The sequence below is a fragment of the Amia ocellicauda genome, chromosome 18 (assembly GCF_036373705.1).
Source record: "Amia ocellicauda isolate fAmiCal2 chromosome 18, fAmiCal2.hap1, whole genome shotgun sequence".
Classification (NCBI taxonomy): Eukaryota; Metazoa; Chordata; class Actinopteri; order Amiiformes; family Amiidae; genus Amia; species Amia ocellicauda.
In genome coordinates this window covers 16,602,315-16,625,283 of record NC_089867.1, presented here as the reverse complement: position 1 = coordinate 16,625,283, position 22,969 = coordinate 16,602,315, and the positions used below count along the sequence as shown (strand labels likewise).

The 22,969-nt window shown below is 49.7% G+C and overlaps 2 protein-coding genes across 3 annotated transcripts; both read right to left on the bottom strand.

The window, feature by feature from the left end:
* Positions 1-1,633: 1,633 nt before the first annotated feature.
* ddi2 (DNA-damage inducible protein 2) lies at positions 1,634-12,382 on the bottom strand. Of its 2 annotated transcripts, XM_066690555.1 has the most exons (10): positions 11,946-12,378; positions 10,033-10,159; positions 9,333-9,599; positions 9,064-9,190; positions 8,735-8,862; positions 8,436-8,564; positions 7,425-7,528; positions 7,131-7,320; positions 6,433-6,495; positions 5,385-5,511 (listed from the first exon to the last, which is right to left on the bottom strand). In XM_066690555.1, the coding sequence occupies exons 1-9, from the start codon at positions 12,081-12,083 to the stop codon at positions 6,476-6,478; spliced, it is 1,230 nt and encodes a 409-aa protein (XP_066546652.1). In that variant the 5' UTR covers positions 12,084-12,378; the 3' UTR covers positions 5,385-5,511; positions 6,433-6,475. The 2 variants fall into 2 exon arrangements, with proteins under 2 accessions (XP_066546651.1, XP_066546652.1); XM_066690554.1 differs by lacking the exon at positions 6,433-6,495 and having other exon boundaries at positions 1,634-5,511; positions 11,946-12,382.
* Positions 12,383-13,068: 686 nt separating this feature from the next.
* ddost (dolichyl-diphosphooligosaccharide--protein glycosyltransferase subunit (non-catalytic)) lies at positions 13,069-17,291 on the bottom strand. Its single transcript, XM_066690758.1, has 11 exons — positions 17,073-17,291; positions 16,265-16,375; positions 16,031-16,117; positions 15,821-15,924; positions 15,573-15,667; positions 15,292-15,385; positions 14,920-15,068; positions 14,566-14,713; positions 14,248-14,368; positions 13,978-14,084; positions 13,069-13,645 (listed from the first exon to the last, which is right to left on the bottom strand). The coding sequence occupies exons 1-11, from the start codon at positions 17,254-17,256 to the stop codon at positions 13,496-13,498; spliced, it is 1,350 nt and encodes a 449-aa protein (XP_066546855.1). The 5' UTR covers positions 17,257-17,291; the 3' UTR covers positions 13,069-13,495.
* Positions 17,292-22,969: the final 5,678 nt, after the last annotated feature.

The following is a 22,969-nucleotide window of genomic DNA, read 5'->3' as shown; positions in this document are numbered from 1 at the left end:
AGTGTGCCAAGAAAACATCCCCCACACCATTACACCACCACCACCAGCCTGCACAGTGGTAACAAGGCATGATGGATCCATGTTCTCATTCTGTTTACGCCAAATTCTGACTCTACCATCTGAATGTCTCAACAGAAATCGAGACTCATCAGACCAGGCAACATTTTTCCAGTCTTCAACTGTCCAATTTTGGTGAGCTTGTGCAAATTGTAGCCTCTTTTTCCTATTTGTAGTGGAGATGAGTGGTACCCGGTGGGGTCTTCTGCTGTTGTAGCCCATCCGCCTCAAGGTTGTACGTGTTGTGGCTTCACAAATGCTTTGCTGCATACCTCGGTTGTAACGAGTGGTTATTTCAGTCAAAGTTGCTCTTCTATCAGCTTGAATCAGTCGGCCCATTCTCCTCTGACCTCTAGCATCAACAAGGCATTTTCGCCCACAGGACTGCCGCATACTGGATGTTTTTCCCTTTTCACACCATTCTTTGTAAACCCTAGAAATGGTTGTGCGTGAAAATCCCAGTAACTGAGCAGATTGTGAAATACTCAGACCGCCCCGTCTGGCACCAACAACCATGCCACGCTCAAAATTGCTTAAATCACCTTTCTTTCCCATTCAGTTTGGAGTTCAGGAGATTGTCTTGACCAGGACCACACCCCTAAATGCATTGAAGCAACTGCCATGTGATTGGTTGGTTAGATAATTGCATTAATGAGAAATTGAACAGGTGTTCCTAATAATCCTTTAGGTGAGTGTATTTTGAGGCCCTTATAACATGCGAGCTGTAGCTTAGTTTATGTCTAAATCTGGCACTGAGAGCAATACAGGTGGTTATAATGTCAGGCGTCTCCTCTCTGGGCTGCAATATTTAGGACTTATGCAAATTCATTCTTTTAACACAAGGTTTACTTTTCACACAAGCACCAACGCCTGGTGTCTGAAGTGCACTCAGCTCATCCTCCACCGAAGATGATTCAGTCCTTGCATGGGCAATACGATTTAAAAAAAAAAAATGACGGGTGGTTTCCCAGAAAGACCCCTCCCCCCGCTTTGATTTATTACCTAATGCTTACCAAACACTCTCTCATGCAGAGCTGCAGAGTGCTTTCACAACAGACCTCATTAGGATTCCCCCCCTCTGTGTCTCTCTCGTTGACTGCTCCCCCAGGGATTCCCTTCCTCTCTGTGCAGAAGTGCAGCACTCTACACAGTTTCACAGGTTGTGGGAATGCATTTATGCACATTATCTAAAACCTAGATGATCCACCCCATGCCTGTCTGGGAGTGGGAGGAGTGTTATGCTGTGCTGCACAACTGAATGGACTGCGGTGGAGCGGTCTCAGGCCACGCATCGCGCTGGAGACACACGCCCACAACTGACTGCATCTGATGCGTGTCGACAGAGGCACCACCAGCACCACTGAAAAAACCACAAGACATCAGAGGAACACTGTGGGCAGCAAGTCCGCTGGAGATTCAGACACAAACTCAGACTGTGTTATGTTTCAGTTACTGACTCACCCTTCCCTTCTCCCAGGAGATTTGGGCACCAGTTTTAAATCTTTCATCAGTCAGTAGGCACCTCAGCCCCATCTCACCCTCCTACTGAACCCCAACAAAGCACAGTACCAGGAGATAAAATATAAAGAACCAATTTTATTTATTTCATTATTTTTTATTTTTTTTAATCCTGTATACAAGATCAGACTGAGGATTTAAAATGGCCTGAATGAAGTTGGTACAGAACCAATTTGTTTAAAAAGAAGAAAAAAAAACATTTTGGAAAAAACAAAGAAACCAAAAAACAACTGATGACTAAAAACAGATGACTGATACATGAGTGGAAATGAAGACGCTGGACAGCAGGTAAAATGTAGTAATTGAACAGTTAAAGGTTGGGGAGGGGATGGGGGGAACTTTAAAACTGCGACAGATACTGAAGAAAAAAAATGAATTTGAGGTATTATCCTGGCTGAACTGAACATGATTTACCTACAGCCTGCTGGGGAGAGAGCGAGCCCTCTTGTCCCCCCCAGTGCGACCTGCTCCCACCCAAAGAGCCCCTCAGCACCTGGCCTTGTCACTTCTCTGGTTCTCTGCCCCTTGTCCTCTTCTTGAGTCTATCCTGCAAAAACCAGGTGCAGCTGCTCCTTGTATCCTGTGCAGCACAGAAATAATTAACCCAATCCGGCCCCCGTTTTTCTTGACTAGTATGTATACACTTTTTTGTGTTTGTGTTTTTTTTTGGTGGGGGGGCCAGATTAGATGGTTGATATGAGTCTCTGCTGACCAATTGGCTAAATTATCTGAAGCACGTTCTTGTTGTAAATCAGTAACCTGTTAAAAACAAATAAACATCCGTGCCAGAGAACCCTGTGGGCTGCTCAGCACTGGCGCTCTTCCAGTGGAGCCAGAGGAGCCAAAGCACACTTTCACAGCACTCGGCTGCTTGGCACAGGGTCACAGCCTGTGCAGGACTGGCTGGCCGAATCTCAGGCTTGTATTAAGGGGACAGGGAGGCTGAAAGTTTGCGTTTCACTTTCCTTCAAGTCTTCTGACTGGACTGCCTGCCTGCACACTGCCCTCGCAGAAACACCATTGCAGTTTGGCTTTTCAAAATTATAGGCCTCAAATGGTTTACCTGGGCATGGGGGGAGGGGTTGATGGGTGGGGGGCTTAGGTAGTCAGGCAGTGTTGGTGCGGTGGAGTCTGGGGTCTTGCTGGAGCACTCAATATCTCCATAAGCAGCACAGCTCCCCTTCAGGCGACAGTAAGTGAGACAGGACCTCCCGCAGACTTGCTGACCGTACCCAGACATACAGCGCTGCGGCCCGGGGGGAGAGGGTGTCTAGCTAATCCAGTTAATTGTGTCACCGAGCATGGGGGGTGATCCAAATTGGGATGGGGGGTGCTGTCTGTCAGCTATTTTGGAGGACAGCGATTGTTAAATAAATTGGGAAATTATTTGCCGCTGATCTTGAAATTTGGGCACTCCAGCAGTAAAGACTAAAAATAAAAATAAAAGATTAATAAACATATTAATTATGATAATTAACCAGAAGAGTATGGGTGCTCTCCTATAGGGAGAGTGTGGAGAGCTCAGGGGAGCGCTGCACTGGTGTCAGCGCACCCAGGTTAATGTGGCACTTTGCTGTTAGGGGTGGTGGGGGGATTAACCCTTGCCAGCCCAGAGGGACATCTACATAACATACAGAGGGCTGGGTACACTGGGAGCTCAAAAGGCAATTCTTTAAAATTATTTTTTTTTACTCACAAGACCATTTCAGCTCCTCGCTCAACAACAGCAATCATTGCACAGCTCACTCCGTATGGACCGGCAGCCCCGGCATGCCTGGGACACGTGCACGGTGCGTCACCCTGTCTGCGAAGTGACGTGACGCCCAGTCCCACAGCGACCCTCTGCAGCTGCAGCTGGCACTGTGGAGACCGAATACCCCTCCGAAGTGCTGGTGGTGTGGACAAGAGGGGAGCGCAGCGCCCTGAGGAGCAACCTGGCGCTGATTTCTAGTCTTGCTTCAGAGAGGCTGTAGGGCTGTTACAGAAATAATCACGAGCAAACTGAAATGATCTGATGAATAAAACCACACATGATTTAAAGAATCGCCCTGTATAGATCTTGTTCTGTTTTGGCGACAGAGATGAACACACTGGGGTCAAACTGAAGGGCCAGGGTGGGCTAGGAGGGGACAGTGATTTTCCTGGCCAGCAGGACCAGCAGAGCCAGCTCAGCGTTGCCGTGAAAACGCTCCAGAGCCTCGGCAGCCTCGGCCAGGGAGAAGCCGGCTCTAGTGATGTGGAGCAGGCTGTCGGGGAGACGGACCTCATTGGGGACGACAGGAGGGGGAAAAGGGCGGGGGTGGCACACAGGGAGGGCTTCTGTGTCAGAGACCGTGGTTGGGCTGTGCAGGGGAATAGACGGGGCTGGTGGCGGGGCAGCGGTGTCTCCCGAGGGGGCCCCAAGATCCTTGTGCTCTGAGGTCAGGGGTGGAACTCTGGGTGGCTCCTGGGATTCCATCTCCCTCTCTCTTTCCATCTCCTCTACTCTCCTACTCTCTCCTTCTCTCTCCCTCTCTGTTTCTGTCACTTGTTCCCTTTCCATCTCCATCTCTCCTTCCCTGTCCACCTCCATCTCTCCTTCCCTCTCTCCTCCACTCTCCATCTCCATTTCTCCTTCCCTGTCCACCTCCCTCTCCATCTCTCTTTCTCTCTCCATCTCCGTGTTGTCCAGTCCCTGCAGAGAGACAGAGGGAAGGAGAGGTGGAGAAATGAAGACAGTGTCCCCTCCCTCTCCTCCTAGGCTTGGCATTTGAGAGCTGGGCATCCCCCATGGCTCATCCTCTCCCCTGGGGGGGGGTGTTGGTGGAGGGGGCGGGGAGGGGGAGGGCACTGCAGAACGGTGGCTACTGGCCACCAGGAGCTCATGCAGCTCCAGCAGTGCAGCAGCAAGGGAAGGGGTGGTGTCCATCAGCTCCTCTGGGGGCAGGGTCTCAATGGCATAGTCTGAGGCGGGGGGGAGCCCAGCAGAGGCAGAAGAAGAGGAGGGGGAGGAAGAGGGGGGTGTCTCTCTCCCCATTCCCATCTTGCCCCCTGTACACTCAAAGCAGCTGGCTAGGGAGGCACTCTCTTCCAGGGACTGAGGGGCTATTCTCCCCACCCCCTCTGTGCCCAGGTCAAAGTCAAGGTCACTGTCAAGGTGGAGGTGCTGCTCAAGGTCAGGGTCATGCTGCCGAGGGTCAGGGTCATGCTGGGTGGTGCCAGGACCCTCCACGTCTCCCTCCCTCTCCCGTGAACCTGGCACCTTCTCAGCGCCTGCAGCCTCCTCTGCGCCCCCGGCCTCGCCTGGAGGACAGGGATGCTGCTCGGACTCTCCCTCTCCCTCTGCCTCCTCCCCTGCTCTGGTGTCCACCTGCATGCTGGACAGCGTGTTGTTGTCGGCGAGCTGAACGTCTTCTGGGAGACGGGCGCCCATGGCGGATAGAGGGTGGGGCGCATCTCGTGGGAAACCGGAGGGGGGGGGGGGCGACCAGACTGCCCCCCCCGCAGCTGGACTGAGTTCAGGGCCAAACCCTGAGGTGTCTGGAGAGGAAGGCCGGGGCAACACACTGGGGGAGGAGGAGGAAGAGGGAGAGGCCACCTCCGCTCCCAGAGCCGAGGTCAGCTGGGGAGCCGATGGCTTCTGATCAGATTCTGGATTGGGATCCTGGGAAACTAATAGCCCTGGGCCCGGGGGGCTCTCCGGTCCCCACCCCCGGCCTGATGGAGAGAGAGGCTCAGAACCCCCCTCAGACAGGTCCTGGCTCACCTGGGCTGGGCGGGCAGAGTCAGGAGGCAGGGAGGCCAGGGTCGGGGTCGAGCAGTCCAGGGTTTGACTGAGGGGGGGGGCAGCAGGGGGGAGTGACCTGCTGCTGCTGCTGCTGCTGCTGCTGTTGGGGAGGGCGACTGGCTGGGGGAATGGAGGGGATGTTGGTGAGGTAGTTTGTCCATCTTCAATATCTGCAAAACAAAAAAATTAACTATTAATAAACAAAAATAAATTAAATATCAGAAGAACTCAATTAAGGCCACTTCATGCCAAGGAACCAACTCTCTTGCTTGCTTGTGACAGCTGTGAGTGTAAGGGCATCTGTGAAGTCATCATCATCATTAGGACTTTTAACAGTAAGGAGTTGGAGATCTGTATTCATTTATTTTCTCTGATGGTTTCTCACACACAGGACTGTGCCGTCTCCACCATCAGACTGGGATTCACTTCTTCAGACAGCAAAAACACACTCCAGTTTACCAGTGTTCTGCACTGCTTCTCTGTACTCCACCTACACTGACAACCCAACGCAATCTCTTCAGCACAACAGCCCAGGTTCTGACCCACTCTTCAGCAACCTGACTTCCAACTGTTGTCAGAGAGTGAGAGCAGCTCACCCGGGGAGGAAGTGGGTCGACCTGGGTCAACACCCACCTCAGCAGGGTGGGTCAGTCAGCCAGCAAAGACCTGGGTAGACCGCACTGTGCACATCCTGCGGAGCGAGAGGGTCTACTCTCTGGGACCCTAGGCAGGGAGGACCTGGGGAGAAGGTGCCTGACTGGTGGTGGGCACCCTAGTCAACCTAGTGGTTTTTATTGTTTGTTAAAGATAAATAAAAAAATAAATAAATCACCAATCACCAAGGAGGCTCCAGTCTCAAACTCTTGACAGACTCCTGACACCCAGGGACAATGTACTGTGTTTCACCACCAAGGGAAACAAACGCCAACAAAAAACAGATTCTTTAAACCAGGGCAGAATAGGCCCCAAATCCACGTCTTCATCAGGGGCTTCACTGCCCTCTCCCCTTCCCCCAGGGCCACTTGGCCCTCCTGTTAAAGAACACCTTTATACTAAGCCCGGGTAGGGCAGACAACAGAGCCGTGGGGTACCTGCTGGCCGGGCCCCTCTCCAGCGTTCAGCTGGGCGCATGCATCACTGCTTCTGGTCCCCTTCTGCGGTTAGGAGACAAGACAAGAGCACACAGCACAGCACACGGTTAGCACTCGACACATGCAGCCGCCGCTCCTCCCTATACTGGGGGCGGTGTGGGGGAGAGTTTCAGTTTGCAAACAAGTTGAGAGATTTAGATTTAAAAAAAAAAAAAAAAAACACATCCATGCATCCATCCATCGAAATGTCCAAACAAACAGCAGTTATCATTATGAAGACCCAGCGCTGGGACACACAGGGCAAGTAATTATGGCATCAGAACACACTCCTCTCAACACACTCACACCACTTCAGAGAACCCCCCCCTCTGGGTTTGGATGGGAACCCACATCCCCCCCTGAGCTCAGCTCGTGGTCCTGTGCTCACAACACAGCAGGGCTTTGAGTGAGTGAGTGAGTGTCCACACCATGCCCATTACACAAATGTTACATGCACAGCAACCCTGGATCCTCCTCCCTCCTTCTCTTCTCCCACCCTTCATTCTATCTACCTCCCCCTCCTCTGTTTTCCTCCCTCTCTCCTGCAGTACCTGTGTCCCATACAGATAATTGCAGCACTGCTCCTCCACCTCTCTTCTTTTGTCCCCCCATCACCTTCCCTCTATCTTCTCCTCCCTCACCCCTCTCTCCCACAGTACCTGTCTCTTGTACAGATCTCTGCAGGGCTTCTGCCAGCTCACGGTCAGCAATCTCATCAGGCTGGGTGTCCTCACGGCCTGGCCCGTAGGCCAGCCTGGCACACTCTGGCAACTCCGCCTCTGGCAGAAAGCGGGTCTCTGAGCCTGTGGTGCCAATCAGCAGAACGTTCTTCTTCAGGTCGATGGAGCACTGCGGGGGGAGGACAGAGAGGGCATGAGCGGACAGAGAGAGAGAGACGAAGACAGAGAGAGACAGAGGGAAAGAGAGAGAGAGGCACACACACAGATGCACACCTGGTGTCGTTTGAGCATGTCCAGTCCCAGCAGCATGTCCATTGGCTGGTCCTCCAGGATGGAGAAGGAGCAGGGCAGGAAGTCACCCTCGATCTGAACCTGAGCTGAACCGACACAACAACGTCACATTGCCTGACCCCTGACCTGCCTCTCACCCCTGACCCTGACCCTGACCAAATTAACACAGCGACTGCAGGATGCCAGTGCCACCCTGTATCCAAACACATTAACTGCACCAAACTGAACTGGAAGACCATAACCTCAACTGGCCCAACTGAAGGAGGGAGAGAGGGTAAGAGAGGGAGAGGGCGCTTAAGAGTTCAGAGCATTCTTTATTCTTCGGTGCCTCCACACACACATTGGCTGCTCTAGGGAGATTAGGTGTTGTGGTGTGTCTGGAGGAGTATTTCAGGTGTGTTGGTGCAGTTGCTGTAGGTGTTGTATTGCAGGCCTTTGTGTCTTTAATGCAAGTCTGATAGTTTGTGGTTTTGGGATATTATATGCTTAACGGTTAGAGGGGTGGGGGCAGTGGCGTGGGCCTGGGCTTCTGGGGCTTAAGCCCCAGGTCTCTTAGTAATAGCCCCTGGTCTTCTGATCCAATTCCGATTATTTACCATAATGGCATTTCTGCACGATTATTTTATACAGACGTGCGAAAACATAATACGAAAAAAACGTCAGCCCCCCCCGGTCTTACCAGAGAAACAGAGAAAACACCATCAGCTCCCCTCCCCCCCACTTCTACCGGAGTAATCACCGTCAGTACCTCCCCCGCTCTTACCGGAGAGATCACTGTCAGCCCCGGGTGATCGGGTTGAAGCCCCCCTAAAACCTGAAGTCTAGCAACGCCCCTGGGTGGGGGGCGAGTAATGATAGGGATGTGGTGATGTTTTCTCTGAAGAACGCTTCATGCATTTATTTTTATCATCATTTGTGCTTTTTATTTTGTCTTCGTTCAATCAAGGTCATTAAAAAGTAAAGAGAGAGAGAGAGAGAGAGGTGGAGCCCTACCCAGGTGCACACGCCCAATGATTTTCTGTGTGCCCACGCCCTTGGCGATGCCGGCCCAGCGCCGGTCCACCAGCCGCATGATGTTGCAGCGCTCAGCACAGGCCTGGCTCATGATGGTCATCTGGGCACCTACACAACACACAGTCACACACATTAACACAACATACACAGTTACACAAATCAACAAAACTCACAATGCACAACAGACAGATGACAGACAAACCTACAACAGAAACATAACAAGCAAACAGACCATATACACAGACAAGACAGACACAGACCCCGACCGCCAGACAGACCTGAGTCCACGAAGGCCTTGACCGGGTGCCCGTTGACCTTGCAGTTGATGTAGAGCATCACCACCTGGCCGAAGCTCTCAGGCGCCTCCTCCATCGCGATCGTCATGTTTTCCTCGATGTTGTGCTGCCTGTGGCACAGAGAAATACAACTCAGCACACACACTCACACATGCACACACAACAGCAACACATACAAACTACACACTCAACACACAACAAACACACAGTTCTCCCTATTACTATATACACGGCTACACGCACATACACAGAGCCAAAGAACTCACCAGCTCAAAACCTACATATGCATCAACCCCCCCAGTGGTAAGTACCTGATGTCCTCCTCAATCTTGGCCTGGGCCTCAAGGTCGAAGGGGTCAGCGGTCAGCAGCCGAATCCGCTCCTGCTCGCGGCGCGCACGCTCCTGCTGCTGCTCCAGCAGCACCTTGGTGAACCGCTCTGAGACAGAGGGACAGAGAGACGGACAGAGAGGAACAGAGAGACAGAGGCAGGTGGTTAGAAGGATTGAGATAGACCTGAAGAGGGAGAGTCACACATGCAGACAGTCAGACAGACTATACAGGCAGTGCTGTGCTCTCACCCAGGTCCCCACTCAGCAGTGCCTCTGCCAGAGGGGGGTTCCTCTCCTTCAGCAGGGATAGCTCGTGTGGATTGGCCAGCAGCATATCCCTCAGCAGGGCTGGATCGTCCAATCCCTGGGGAGAGGAGGCGGAGCTGGAGCCAGGCTGCAGGGTAGGGGGTGGGGGCGGGGGGGGGGAGCGCTGCTGCTGCATGGCTGCTGGGGTGGGGCGGCGCCCGGTGGAGGTCCCAGGAACAGCGATGGAGCTGAAGTCAATCCGTGGCAGACCTATCAGAGATGGGGACGGAGAAAGGGGGGGGGGGGGGGGGGGGGAAGATGCAGATAACGAGTGAGGGAGTGAGAGAGGGATGGTGGGGGTAGAAGCTAAAAAGACTTCAAAACCTACACGCTGGGTTTTCTTTATAAAGAGCTTAAATGTGTACCTGCAGACTTGAATCAAAAGCGGAACAAAACTCCAAGTAATCACTCCTTACATAATACACACACTCACACTAACAACACAATCCCCCACACTCACAACACACACACACAAACACACACAGTGACAGAGCCACGTCCAAAGCTCCTCCCCCTGCACTGAGGTACTCCACTTTTTTTCATCACTAGAGTGTCAACGTTTACAGCAACTTTAACAAAATAAAAACCAAGTCACAGAACGCCTCTGTGTCCAGCAGGGGGGGGGCGCCCAGAGTCCTCATACCTGGGAAGGCGGGCTGCACGGATGGGGGTCTATCTGCCTGCCGGAGCACCACCACATCGCCATCCTTCAGGCCATAGGTGGCGAGCGCGCGAGCAGTGTCGCCCAGGGGCTGCTCTGCATATGTGATCTGAGGAAGAGGGAAAGGAGACTATTCAAAAGCATATTTCTCACATTTATGCAATTCAGTAATCATATTGGCCAACACATAAATAGACAAATACATGTAGCCATCACTTATCTATAGACTGGAGATTACCAGTTTATCTGTGGTTCCTAGGAGGAGGAGAGAACAGTAAGCATGTCAACAGAGTGGGTCTACTGGAGAGAATCACTGGTTCGAAAATTTGTTTGCATCATTTGTTTCGCTGGAACTTTCAATAATTCAATAACATCTCAGCAACTGTTGATTAATATTATGAAGTGGTTAGCAGACGCCTTTATGCAAGCCGACTTCTGTTGCTCTGCAGAGCACGGTTACGCAACCTTGGACATCAATCAGCCAGATGACTGCTCTGGCTGACCAGAGCACCATCAGACACCAGCTGACGCCTCAACGATCAAACCGAGCAATGAAGCGACACTGAGGTAACCCCCCACCCCCAGCTGCTGTGGGTCACAACACACAAATACTAACACACCACAAGTCTGCAACACGATAGCCTGTCGGCATATCACGTTCAACACATCACCCCAGATAAATGCTCAAAAGAGTTTGTGTTGGGCTTGGGACAGCGTAATACTAGTCAGGCTCTCCATTATTATTAATAATAGTAATAAAGCAGGGTCCCCTTGAATAACAATTTTGGCCAGCCCAGGATATACCCCAAACTGCAGACATGTGCGTCTCAGATTAGCATCCAGGCTTGCCTTATCTCAGTTAAACACATACACATGCATGCTTTCACACATGCACAAAGGTCTGGTGCAACGATAGTCTGTCCAAGAGCTCTGCAGCTACAACACACTGCACTGGATCAAGCGGTTAGGCAACACTGGGCTCTATTGGTCGCTACCCCCCAACACGATACTATATTTAGCAGCTACAGCCACAGTAAGTAAGTGAGACACGCAATCCCGTGTTCTCCAAATCACAGTCAGAAGATCAGTGACAACGGAAAACCCAGGCCGACCTAAGGGCACACACAGTCCCACTCACTGTTGAAGAGAAACGCACTATAGCTCAGATCTAGATGCTCGCTTCCTTTAAGAGCGATCGATGCAGTCAGAGTCCGCACCCCCTCCCTAGAAACACATTGCAAATCAGATTTCTACTAGCAATGCCTAGCAGCATTCAATCCCCACATTATTGGAAAACTGCCTCTTTGCTTGAACAGCCAGCCCAAGACGACTTGCACCCCCTTACACTCAGCCCACCCCACGGACTAATCTGCGTTACTTTCAAAAGGGAATTTAAACTCCCAAACAGATGTCACAAAGCGTGCTTTCAAAAGAAGACAAAACACACACACACAAACCCACACACCACACGGGGTGTAACTTCACAACAACGCCCTTGCAAGCTCCGAGATCACGAAGACAGACCTGAACCTGATCATGTACCGTTAAATAAAACACAACGAGTTGGAAACTGATGCACAACAATGATAGGTGCCCGGCCACCATTGCTGGACATGGACTGTGTTATAACGGGCAGTCAAGCGCCACTGTCAACAAAAGACAACAGGGGCTAAATGAGCCGCTCGCCACAAGATTAATATTTCAGTACTGCACTGTGGTGTTGTGAAGTGTATCAGTGTATTGTAATCTGCTGTAGTGCAGTGTACTCTGCTAGTGTATGGTATGGTGTGCTGTACTTGCTATACTGTAGTGTAGTGTAGTATGGTGTGGTATACTGTACTCTGTGTAGCTGAGTGTAGTGTAGTGTGCTGTGCTGTACTGTGGTGTCATTTCACCTGTATTTCTGCGGCGGGGATTCCCGACTCAAGCTCGCAAAGGGCTATGAAATCCCGTAGCTCCAGCTCTGGGGAAACCTCCATGGAGAAAGTGACTTCGGAGCGGTCTCTCCGGACGCAGAACACCGTGAGAAGCATCGCACCTCGGGGTCGGGCTGGTCGCTCACTCCCGGCCGGGTCTCTCTCTCCTTTCCTTTCTCTTTCGGCGCTGGAACTCACGAATGAAGTCCCGCAGCACTAAGTACCGTCTACACCGAGGAGGAGGTGGTGGGACTCTCGTTTCACACGGTTGTGAACTGAAACAACTCTCCTATCCGTGACTCGATATCGGTAACTCACACCCTCGGAACTGAAGTGCAGCACACAGTCACACATACACACACACAAGACACAGGAGCAGCGGCGAGAGGGGGAGAAAACTCATTTACGGCAGCCGGAAGGGAAAACAGAACAAATCCCCAAAGCCCCCCTCCCGAAACCGGTCAGTGCCACACTGCCGTAAACCGCGTCACTGCTGTAAAGTATGGGAGGCAGCGGTATTCACGACTGCTGTATTATACTGTATTTATGCGCCACTAAAACCATACGATTTTGAATTCGGTTTGTATTGTGTTGTGTATATCCTCACATCCGTATTGAGATATATTAAATGCACAAGTGTGTCATTGTCGTCTCCCTTTGTTATACAATGAATTACTTATTTTATCTAAATGACTCCTGGGTGGGCTCTCGACTCAAACCTTTCAATGCTGGACACACACGCTCGGCGTAGGAAGACGAAAGCGTGCGTTTCTTCCCGGTTCTGGGCGCTGCAAGACGATTTTAATCGGTCTTTTCAAAAGGGAACAAAACAAATAATTGCAAGTAGGGTCATGTGGCCATTCGGCTCCATTTCCCTTTCATTTCCCCCAATCAGCATTCCCAAAGCGTACAGTCAGCATTGCATAGACTCATTTTGAAAGGCTACAGCATGACATTTAATTAAAAAGACACATTTTAGATTAAACTTTTTAAATCAGCTTCTACACAGAATTTGACTACTCGACATCTACACACTGCAGACACAGTTCGCTTTGAAGGACCTTTACTGAAGCACAGGAGTAGAAAAAGACCATGAAAGCAGTTTCGGGAGGGTGGAATGTCACATTTATTTGTTCTGATTTATGGAGACAAAGAAACAATTTGTGGGTCTCTTAGAAAACAATCTTTTTTTTTTATACAAATGTTTTAGTTCAATCCCAGATGATCACCAAGGTAAACTCAGAAAATTAAAAAACAAAATACAACCAACCAGCAGTACTCTTACGATCTCCTTTTACATCAACCTGGAGAAAAATAGCACAGAGTTCCTGATCAGCCTCCACCCCAATCCCCCATACTCCCCCTCCCCCCAGTGTCCTCCCAGTCTGATAGACGGGTTTCTTGCTGCTGCAGTTGTGATGGCTGACAGTGGCTTCATGTTGGATTGGGGTACAACAGCCACCAGACTCAACTTCCCTGTGGCTTCTCCTGCCTCTCTCCCCTACTGCCTCCCTCTCCTCTCCTCTCCTCTACTCCGACTTCTCCTTCTCCTTCATGTGCAGGAAGACAATGCTGAACAGGAAGAGCCCACCCATCATGGAGAAGACGCTGGCGTAGTAGGGGAAGGCAGAGGGGATGAAACGCTCGTACTGAGTGTGCTGCAGAGGGCGCACTGACACCTGGGGGAGAGAACGCAAGATAGAGACATTAACACCTGTACACTCCCAGCATGCACCTGAACACAACACTGCAACACAAGAGCTAGCTTGAATTCCCACGCACCAAACCAAACACTTTCGGCGATGCAAGCTGCCACTTGCCACAACCTCCACTCTCATGCACACTCAATCAAGTATGCAATTAAATTTAGCAGCTGTTAGCGCAGAATGTGCCATTTACATACTTAGATTTATAGCTGTAATTGATTGCAACAAATCAGTGGCTGAACAATCCAGTGACACCCCCCACCCCCTGTGTACTGCGTCTGTTTGGTCATCTCTGGGGCTCTTACCTGTGTGGAGGAGTACAGGTGAGTGTATCCCAGTCTGTTGTAGTCTACTTTAAACTGGAACACCCCATACACGTCAGGGAGTTTGAGCTGCACACTGTATTTCCCACCTGGAGAGAGAGAGAGAGACAATTAAATCAGAGTGTTTTCTGAAGTTTTGTGCACTAGTTTACACAGCGAGCCTGGACTAGCCGGCAGAGGCACAGAGAGAGACCGGACTGGTACACGGAATGCACGAGACGCCCCCCACGTTACTGCTGTGTATGTCCATACCTTTCTTCCGCAGGTAGGTCCTGACAAAAGGGTCGATCCTCACGAACTCCAGCTGGATGTCATCGCCGTCGAAGGGAACCCACTTCCCCTCGGACAGCTTCTCAATCACGATGGTGTACTCCTGCAGGGACAGACAGACCCACCACAGGTTACTTAACGGTTTAACCGCTCAGTTGAGCAATGTGATCTGGAACAAACTCAGTACACTTCATAGAGTCAGACTGACACACACACCTATGCACACAGAGAGAGAGGCACATACCAATGGAGCAAGGGAGAAGGAAACATGGACAAACATGGATAATGAGAGACACTCACCACAAGGTCAGTGATGGTGTAGGCACTGGGGGGGCTGATCTCCCCGACGGGGTGGTGTGACACGGCACCCACGCGCAGTACCCCCTCCTCCTTAAACACCCAGCGAGACAGAGCCACTGCCAGCTCCTGGTTCCCAGTCTGAGCGTACCTGGCACACAAATACAGAGATACACAGGGAGAGGTGTTACGTCACTGTCAGCCATTTGCTTTACTAATGACATGCAGTACAGTAGGATGTCTGAGAGGACTGAAGTGGTGACGACATTAAGGTGCAGGGCTAATTTATGTCTACTGCATTAGAGTTCAGCCTTACTAAATAGTGGTTGAGTAGGGTTAGAGGGCTTGCTAGGTTACCTCTGGGAGCCGGGTGTAGCCTTCTGCACAGGCGCGTTGAAGAAAGCATCGCTGAAGAACTCCAGGGAGCCGCTAAACACGACACGGGCGTTATTCCGAGCCTGCAGCCCCGCCACCAGCAGCGTGTTCTTGCCCACTGCGTGAGGGTACTGGGAGTGGAGGGTGAGATCGAGAGACCATTATAAAAATCAGTTTTTTCTCAGCACCAGACAACTAGAAAATCAGACAAAGCCTTGGCGGTTATCAGGCTCTGCTTCTCTTTACTTAAACGACAAAGCAAGCAAAATTAACAAGCAAACTTCTGCGTTTTCTGGTTTGAGTAACGCAGTCACCGACACCCACATCAGACTGGACACACTTCCCCCAGTTTACCTGAGTGATGGGTCGGTCTGGGAAGAAGGAGTAGGATGTGGAGGAGCCGGTCAGGATGTCCAGCACCAGGGGGTTGTCAGGGTCGGCCACCATCCTAAATGAACACACCCACACAGGGACACACGTTAACTCACTAGACACACACACACCGCACTCTGCAGTCCTGGAGAGAAACAGTACAGTACAGCAGGGTCTGCAGTCCTGGCCCTGGAGAGACAGTCCAGTCCTAGTATTATAATTATTCCTCATACTGTATATGACATGATTAAGAGCTCACCCACCCTACTCCCTTGAACAGCACCGGTTTCCCGCTGGCTTTGCCCACGATGGTCGGGGCCTTCAGGAGGTTCTCTGGGTCAGCCACTATCAGGGTGTGCTGAGGGGGGGGGTAGAGAGCACAATGATCTTAAGCTGTGGTTTACATGCAATACATTTTAAAATATTTTAAAGAACAAACTGACACGTCTATATATTTTTACATAATGTTTGTCTAGAATGAAGGGCATCTGTGCAGGGGGCGGAGCCTCACCTCCCCAGGGTCCAACACATCGTAGTTGTGATGGTCGATCACAGCAGTCTTCTCCTCGTCAAACTCGATCCCGCACTCACTGCCCAGCTCACGCAGAGGGTCGCCTGGAGAGAGAGAGGGCGCAGAAGGAGTTTGGGAGTTTAGTGAGGACAGATGGACGAGAGAGAGAGAGACAGACAGACATGCAGACTGCTCGGTATTCAGGCTCACCGATGTCAGAGTTGGCAGCAACCAGGACATTGCCCCCCCCATCGATGAAGGCAGTGATGGTTTCCACATTGATGTTGCCTCCGAAATCTGAGAACAAACACAACATCAGGAGCTGAGAGTGTGTTATTGTGTCAGTGCTGTAGTGCATTATGGTGTACTGTGCAACAATGCACTGTTCTGTGTCGTATACTTTACTATTGTGCACCAAGTGTGCTGTGCTGTGAAAGACTGTACCTTCCACTGAGGGGGAGAAGATGATGAGATGGTCATACAGGAACTGCCCGTACTTGATGAGCGAGAGGCTGGGATCGTCTGCGGTCTTGAAGGTCAGCTCGAACCCACGGTCTGAAACGCAGAGGTCAAAGGTCAGACACCAAGACAGAGAGTCCCTGTGCACAACACTCCCTACACAGCCAAAATGCTCATTTTAGAAGAAAGACTCATTGCCAGGACAAGATTCACAACTATTCTTCCTACAGAGCAACACAGTGCAGCGACAGTATAAATCCACACAGCTTAGATCCATTTGGAGGCAGGAGTCTGAAATGCAGCCGCCAGCAGTGTGTTGTTCAAACCTCAGGTGACTGACTGGTTGGCTGTCTGACACGTTTGCATGTCGTGGGAAGCAGGGTGTTGCGCCGAGGTGGACACGATCAGAGTTGATAGTTTATGCAAAAAAAAAAAAAAAGGGAGGTGGGGAAAGGACTGGAATACAGGAAGTCAACTGCACTTCAGAAGGAAACGCAGACTTGCCATGATATTACCCAACACCTTGCAGAAGTAAAAAGTAAAATCCCGGTTTTGGGGGCTTAACAGTATTTTTGGAGTTACTTATTTTTGATCACTGAAACCGACAAAAATATAAATATTTGATATGACACTTAGAAACTGATTTGCAATAATGATCAGAACAATATAAAAATGCATCTCACCAGGAGACATTAAATGCGCATTTGTGACCTCAAAATGCACACAACTTCAGCAGACAAGTTTGCATCGCACCCCAGAAGCACAGAGCTGCCCGGATCCCTCACCGACTCACCGGTCAGACTCCGGAAGAATATCGAGTGCGTGTCTTTGATGTTGACGTTGTCCAACAAAACCAGGGTCCGCCCGTCGGCCACGGCTCTGTGCAAAGTCACCAACAGGACGCACAGGCAGAGGAGCGCCCCGCTGAACCCAGACACCACAGCCCGAGCCCGAACACACATCCCCGCAGCGGCCATTTTCCCGAACAGAGCGACGTCAGCGTAAGAACGGGGATACCTTTGACCTCGCCGGGCTCAGCCAATCACAGTGCGGGAGAGCGACAGGGGGCGGTGCTTGTCGCAGCAGCAACCCACCCGGAAGTCTTGCGTCTGCCGTAAATTGCGTTCAAAAAGTGGTGATTTTCTTACATTATATTTATTTGTGAATTATCAATTAAACATATAACATACACATAAACAATACATTAGCAGTAGTGCAGCTCTACTGACTTTGCAGTCAGACATAGCGTAGCCGGTCTATTCGCATTTGTCTTTTTATAATTCGGATAAAATTAAGGTGTGATTCTCTGACCAATCACAGCTCGACAGCTCCACTCTACGTATACGTCCTCTGCCAACGTATGTATAGTAAACAGCGCGTTGTTTTATCCACCGGTGAGCCTCAGTGATCCCCGAATTGTAGTAATGTAATTGAAAAATGTAATTCAGTGATAGTTTGTAGGTTAGTGTAAGCAGTTGTAGTACAGTTAGGAGAAGTATATATAAACTATGTCAGGCAGTAATATAAAACGTAGTGTTCTTGGCAGTATGTAATTAAGTAATTATGTTTGTAAGAAGCAATAATCCATAAGTAATTTAATATGCAAATGAGATCCCACTAAGGAAAGACTAAGGGTGGTACAGAAGCACAACCCAAATGTGTAGGACTAGCCTAGCCAGAAATGCCATGCAAAATCAAAACTGTAATACCCCTCCAAAATAAAGCCTTGCTCAGTCAAATAATGTAATCCAGGAGTTTTAAAAAATCAGTGTCAAAGGGGACAAATAGTGTCCTTAGCAACAATCAAAATACATCCTTATTTTTGCATAGTTGTTGCAAGTTTTAAGGAAATATTATTTACATATAGTCATTTTTTACTGCCTCGTCTGTTGACCTAGAGAAGCTTATTGGCTTTGCCCTAGTATACTGTCATGGGTAATACATTGTATTGTAGTGTAATACACTATACTGTATTGTATTATGATACAGTAATATAAAAAATTCTTATATTGCAATTCTTAAGTCCACCAGGAGATGTCGTAATAGCCACAGAAATAGCTTTGATCCTATCACGTTTCTGCTGTACTACTGGACTACACTGTTACTGCAGCACAGCCCTCTATTGTTACAGCACCATGCTACTGCACTGTCACTACAGCCCTCTGTCTTGTCATGAGTGAACACTCATCTGTACTGCAAGAAGACAAGGGCAGTGCTGGTCCAGGTTGAAGTCTGACACACTGAGGACCGATGGTGACTGTGGACTGGGCCTTGTCCAAATGTTTGCGGAGGGCTGAGTGCAGATGCCACCTGTGTCCCAACGTTAGCCCCACTGCGGGCAGGCAGGGCAGCTGGGGGACAGCTGGCAAGGAGCAGCAGTTCGGTCTTCTCCTCAGAGCCCTGCAAGCGATCCTGCAGTTTCTCAACAGGGTGTGGCTCACAGCACCTCATCTCACTGAAGGCAATACAGCACAGCACAGCACAGTACAGAACAATACAATACAATGCAATACAATACAGTATAGTGCAGTAGAGGACAATACATTATAGTACAACAGTGTAGTACAGTACAGTACACTCACCTAAAGGATTATTAGGAACACCATACTAATACTGTGTTTGACCCCCTTTCGCCTTCAGAACTGCCTTAATTCTACGTGGCATTGATTCAACAAGGTGCTGAAAGCATTCTTTAGAAATGTTGGCCCATATTGATAGGATAGCATCTTGCAGTTGATGGAGATTTGTGGGATGCACATCCAGGGCACGAAGCTCCCGTTCCACCACATCCCAAAGATGCTCTATTGGGTTGAGATCTGGTGACTGTGGGGGGCAGTTTAGTACAGTGAACTCATTGTCATGTTCAAGAAACCAATTTGAAATGATTCGACCTTTGTGACATGGTGCATTATCCTGCTGGAAGTAGCCATCAGAGGATGGGTACATGGTGGTCATAAAGGGATGGACATGGTCAGAAACAATGCTCAGGTAGGCCGTGGCATTTAAACGATGCCCAATTGGCACTAAGGGGCCTAAAGTGTGCCAAGAAAACATCCCCCACACCATTACACCACCACCACCACCCTGCACAGTGGTAACAAGGCATGATGGATCCATGTTCTCATTCTGTTTACGCCAAATTCTGACTCTACCATCTGAATGTCTCAACAGAAATCGAGACTCATCAGACCAGGCAACATTTTTCCAGTCTTCAACTGTCCAATTTTGGTGAGCTTGTGCAAATTGTAGCCTCTTTTTCCTATTTGTAGTGGAGATGAGTGGTACCCGGTGGGGTCTTCTGCTGTTGTAGCCCATCCGCCTCAAGGTTGTACGTGTTGTGGCTTCACAAATGCTTTGCTGCATACCTCGGTTGTAACGAGTGGTTATTTCAGTCAAAGTTGCTCTTCTATCAGCTTGAATCAGTCGGCCCATTCTCCTCTGACCTCTAGCATCAACAAGGCATTTTCGCCCACAGGACTGCCGCATACTGGATGTTTTTCCCTTTTCACACCATTCTTTGTAAACCCTAGAAATGGTTGTGCGTGAAAATCCCAGTAACTGAGCAGATTGTGAAATACTCAGACCGGCCCGTCTGGCACCAACAACCATGCCACGCTCAAAATTGCTTAAATCACCTTTCTTTCCCATTCAGACATTCAGTTTGGAGTTCAGGAGATTGTCTTGACCAGGACCACACCCCTAAATGCATTGAAGCAACTGCCATGTGATTGGTTGGTTAGATAATTGCATTAATGAGAAATTGAACAGGTGTTCCTAATAATCCTTTAGGTGAGTGTATAATACAATACAATACAGAACATTAGAATACAGTACAGTATAGTAAAGTAGAGTACAAAGCAGTATAGTGCAATGAGCTCGTTAATGGAAAAAGCTGCTAGGATGAGAGGAGAGATCGGAGACCCTGTGTGCCTAGAGGATAGGGGGCTGGGGAGGCGAAGAGTGAAGGCACTGCAGGGTCAGACCGAGAGCTGCACTCCGTGGCTGAGGCCACAGCCCTGTCACACCATACCACATCGACCTGGAATGATAATTGGTGCTCCACACCCAATGGCTAGAAGGAAGGAGAGAAAGAGAGAAGGAAACAATCACAAGGATCCAGGCAGATGCTGTGTGTTCTCTGTGCCGCTGGGGCACCCAGGAATCACAACCCCTCTCTCTCTCTCCCTCTCTCCCTCTCTCTCCATCTCTCTCTTCCTCTCTCTCTCAGGCCCAGACGGCTGATTACAGGGCTCTTGCACAGGATCCTACAGCAGCAGCAGGAGGAGGGGATGTGGGGGAGAGTGGAGAGCAGGAGAGCACAGCACTGTCACACATAGCATTCATGAGCCAGCGATGCACACATACACACACACATTTCCTCTCTGACAACAGGGCGCTCTCTCTGTACAGTGATATAATGTGGCCCATGGCCTTGTGTGAACTGCAGTGCGGTGCTGAGCGGTGCTGACACAGGGAGGAAGTGCCATTCTGTATGAAGAGCCACACTAATCCCTAGGATCCCTTACAGGGCATTGTGCTACTAGGCTGTGATATGAGGAACTCAATACTGAATACTGTAATAACCTGATACACACACTGACAAACACACACAAACACCGCACACCACACACATAGTGACACACATAGGGATATCTGAACTGTTTTGTAGAGATGTTCTGTTTTGTTTTGCCTTTCTTTAAGGATTGCTGATCTTGTATTACTGCATACCTGAGAAATTCAGTGAAATGGAGAGAGAGAGAAATGGGCTGTGTGTGTGGGGGGGGGGCAGAGAGAGTTTCAGAGCAGTCATTGGTAAGATGAGCTACTAAAAAAATAAGTTATTTTTGGGTTATTTCTTGGATAAATTAATTAAATTGACATTAAGGACATTGGTGGTCAAAATAGGGAATTAAATTCAGGAACAGGAATCAGTCAAATAACGACAAACAAGAAAAACTATCAAGATCCTCCCAGGACACCGAGACACACAGGAGAGAGGAACAGAGACAGAGGAACAGAAAAGAGAAAGAGAAGAAAGAAAGGACTGAAAATAATGAAAGGAAAAGTAGACAGTAAGAAGAAAGAGGAAACAAAATGTTTCAATGCGAAACTATCAGTGTAAAACTGAAACTGAGTGTAGTCGCCATGGAGAAACGATACCCTGCAGAGCTCAGCAGTGCAAAGTCCAGGAAGCCATACAGTACTGACACTGCAGCTGCACTGGGGACAGGAGGGTCAGCAGCCCCATCTCCCACACGCCACGCAGGCAGGCCTGGCACACTGCTCTCTGCAACAAGAACCACAGCATCCACAAGAGAGGCATCGGCTCAGGCAGGCAGAGCGAGCCTGGAGGAAATGGACGCCGACAGCACAACCATTCACCAGCGAAGGAGCAGGCAGAGAAAGAGAGAACACACCAGGCGGACACTGACTCTGAAGGCTTGGACCGTGAAGACATCACCACTGATGACAATGCCCCCACTGCAGTGAACAACATGCATGACAACAGCCCCCCCCTGCTGACCTCTCACCACTGCCCTACATTCAGCCCCTCTGCGAGAGCCAGGCCCTGCTTGTGCTGGAGTTTGCTGAGCTCCAGGAGTTGCAGGACGAGGTGAGCCAGCTGAAGAGGGAGAGCAGGGGGATCATCAATGAGCTGCTATCTGAGGTCAGAGACAACCAGGCCCTGAGGACACAGCTGACTGGGCTGAATGAAGAGGCCCAGTCCAGGGAGAGGAGCCTCACAAAGGAACTGTAAAACTGTAAAGTTCTGTAAAAACATCCTACAGAAACACCCCCACCCTCACATTCAGGGTTGAATTAATTTGCTATCCACTGTCATTACCCATTCAGAAGAGAACATTAAATTCTGGATGCATCTTCAGACATATCCCCCAGAGTCATTGGGCCCTAAACAGAGCCCTAAACCCTGAGAGTATCTCTTCACTGTCTGAGATACACAGCAGAGAGGGATCCGAATCAAGCACAGCATGACACAGGCAGACCTGGCTGCCCAGAGAGGACAGGCGCTGCACAGGGACAGCGATGCACTTTCTTCTAAACTGCGGAAAATATGCATAGTGTATAGTGCAGTGTGTATAATACAGTACAAAATCCTACAGCCCATCCCAGCCCAGCCCATCTCTCCCCCTCTCTCTTCCTCCCTCTCTCTCTGTGGAAGTAGGGCAGCATCCCATTTCAAAACTACCTCAAGTCTTTAACAGATTAAAGTGGTCAGATTTCTCAGAGTGACAAGATCATGACATCATCTCTCTGTCTCCCTGTCTGTCTCTCATTCTTTCTCTGTCTCTGTCCATCTGCCTAAGAATTTCAATTTCAAAAAGTGCTTTATTGGCATGACTTACAAATTCGTAGTGTTGCCAAAGCAATTATACATTACATATAGATATGGAAATACGGTATAATATTTCACAATGTTTAATACAATAAAATATATATATATTTCTCACAATCTGTCTCCTTCTCTCTCTCTCTCTCCCCCGCAGGGCTGCTAGTTTAATGGCAGCTGAAACACTGAAATGTGAGTATGTCGTTTGTGCTGCCCTGTGTGTGTGAGTGATATGCAATGCCAATACGTCCTGTTATGAAAAGTTAAATAAATGACATGCGTGTAGAAAAGGAGAGACACCACACAGGAGAGGAGGCAGCTCCTGGTCATTGGTCCCTGTT

What these genes read in the sequence shown, in the direction of transcription:
- ddost (XM_066690758.1), bottom strand. Translation starts at nt 17,256, where the DNA reads ATGGCCGCTGCGGGGATGTGTGTTCGGGCTCGGGCTGTGGTGTCTGGG. An exon ending in TGCTGCCAACTCTGACATCG is followed by an intron (nt 15,925 to 16,030) that starts GTGAGCCTGAAT and finishes CTCTCTCTCCAG; the next exon opens with GCGACCCTCTGCGTGAGCTG. An exon ending in ACCTGTACTCCTCCACACAG is followed by an intron (nt 13,646 to 13,977) that starts GTAAGAGCCCCA and finishes TCTCTCCCCCAG; the next exon opens with GTGTCAGTGCGCCCTCTGCA.
- ddi2 (XM_066690554.1), bottom strand. Translation starts at nt 12,083, where the DNA reads ATGCTTCTCACGGTGTTCTGCGTCCGGAGAGACCGCTCCGAAGTCACT. An exon ending in AAGATTGAGGAGGACATCAG is followed by an intron (nt 8,863 to 9,063) that starts GTACTTACCACT and finishes TCTGTGCCACAG; the next exon opens with GCAGCACAACATCGAGGAAA. An exon ending in CATTGGGCGTGTGCACCTGG is followed by an intron (nt 7,529 to 8,435) that starts GTAGGGCTCCAC and finishes GTGTCGGTTCAG; the next exon opens with CTCAGGTTCAGATCGAGGGT.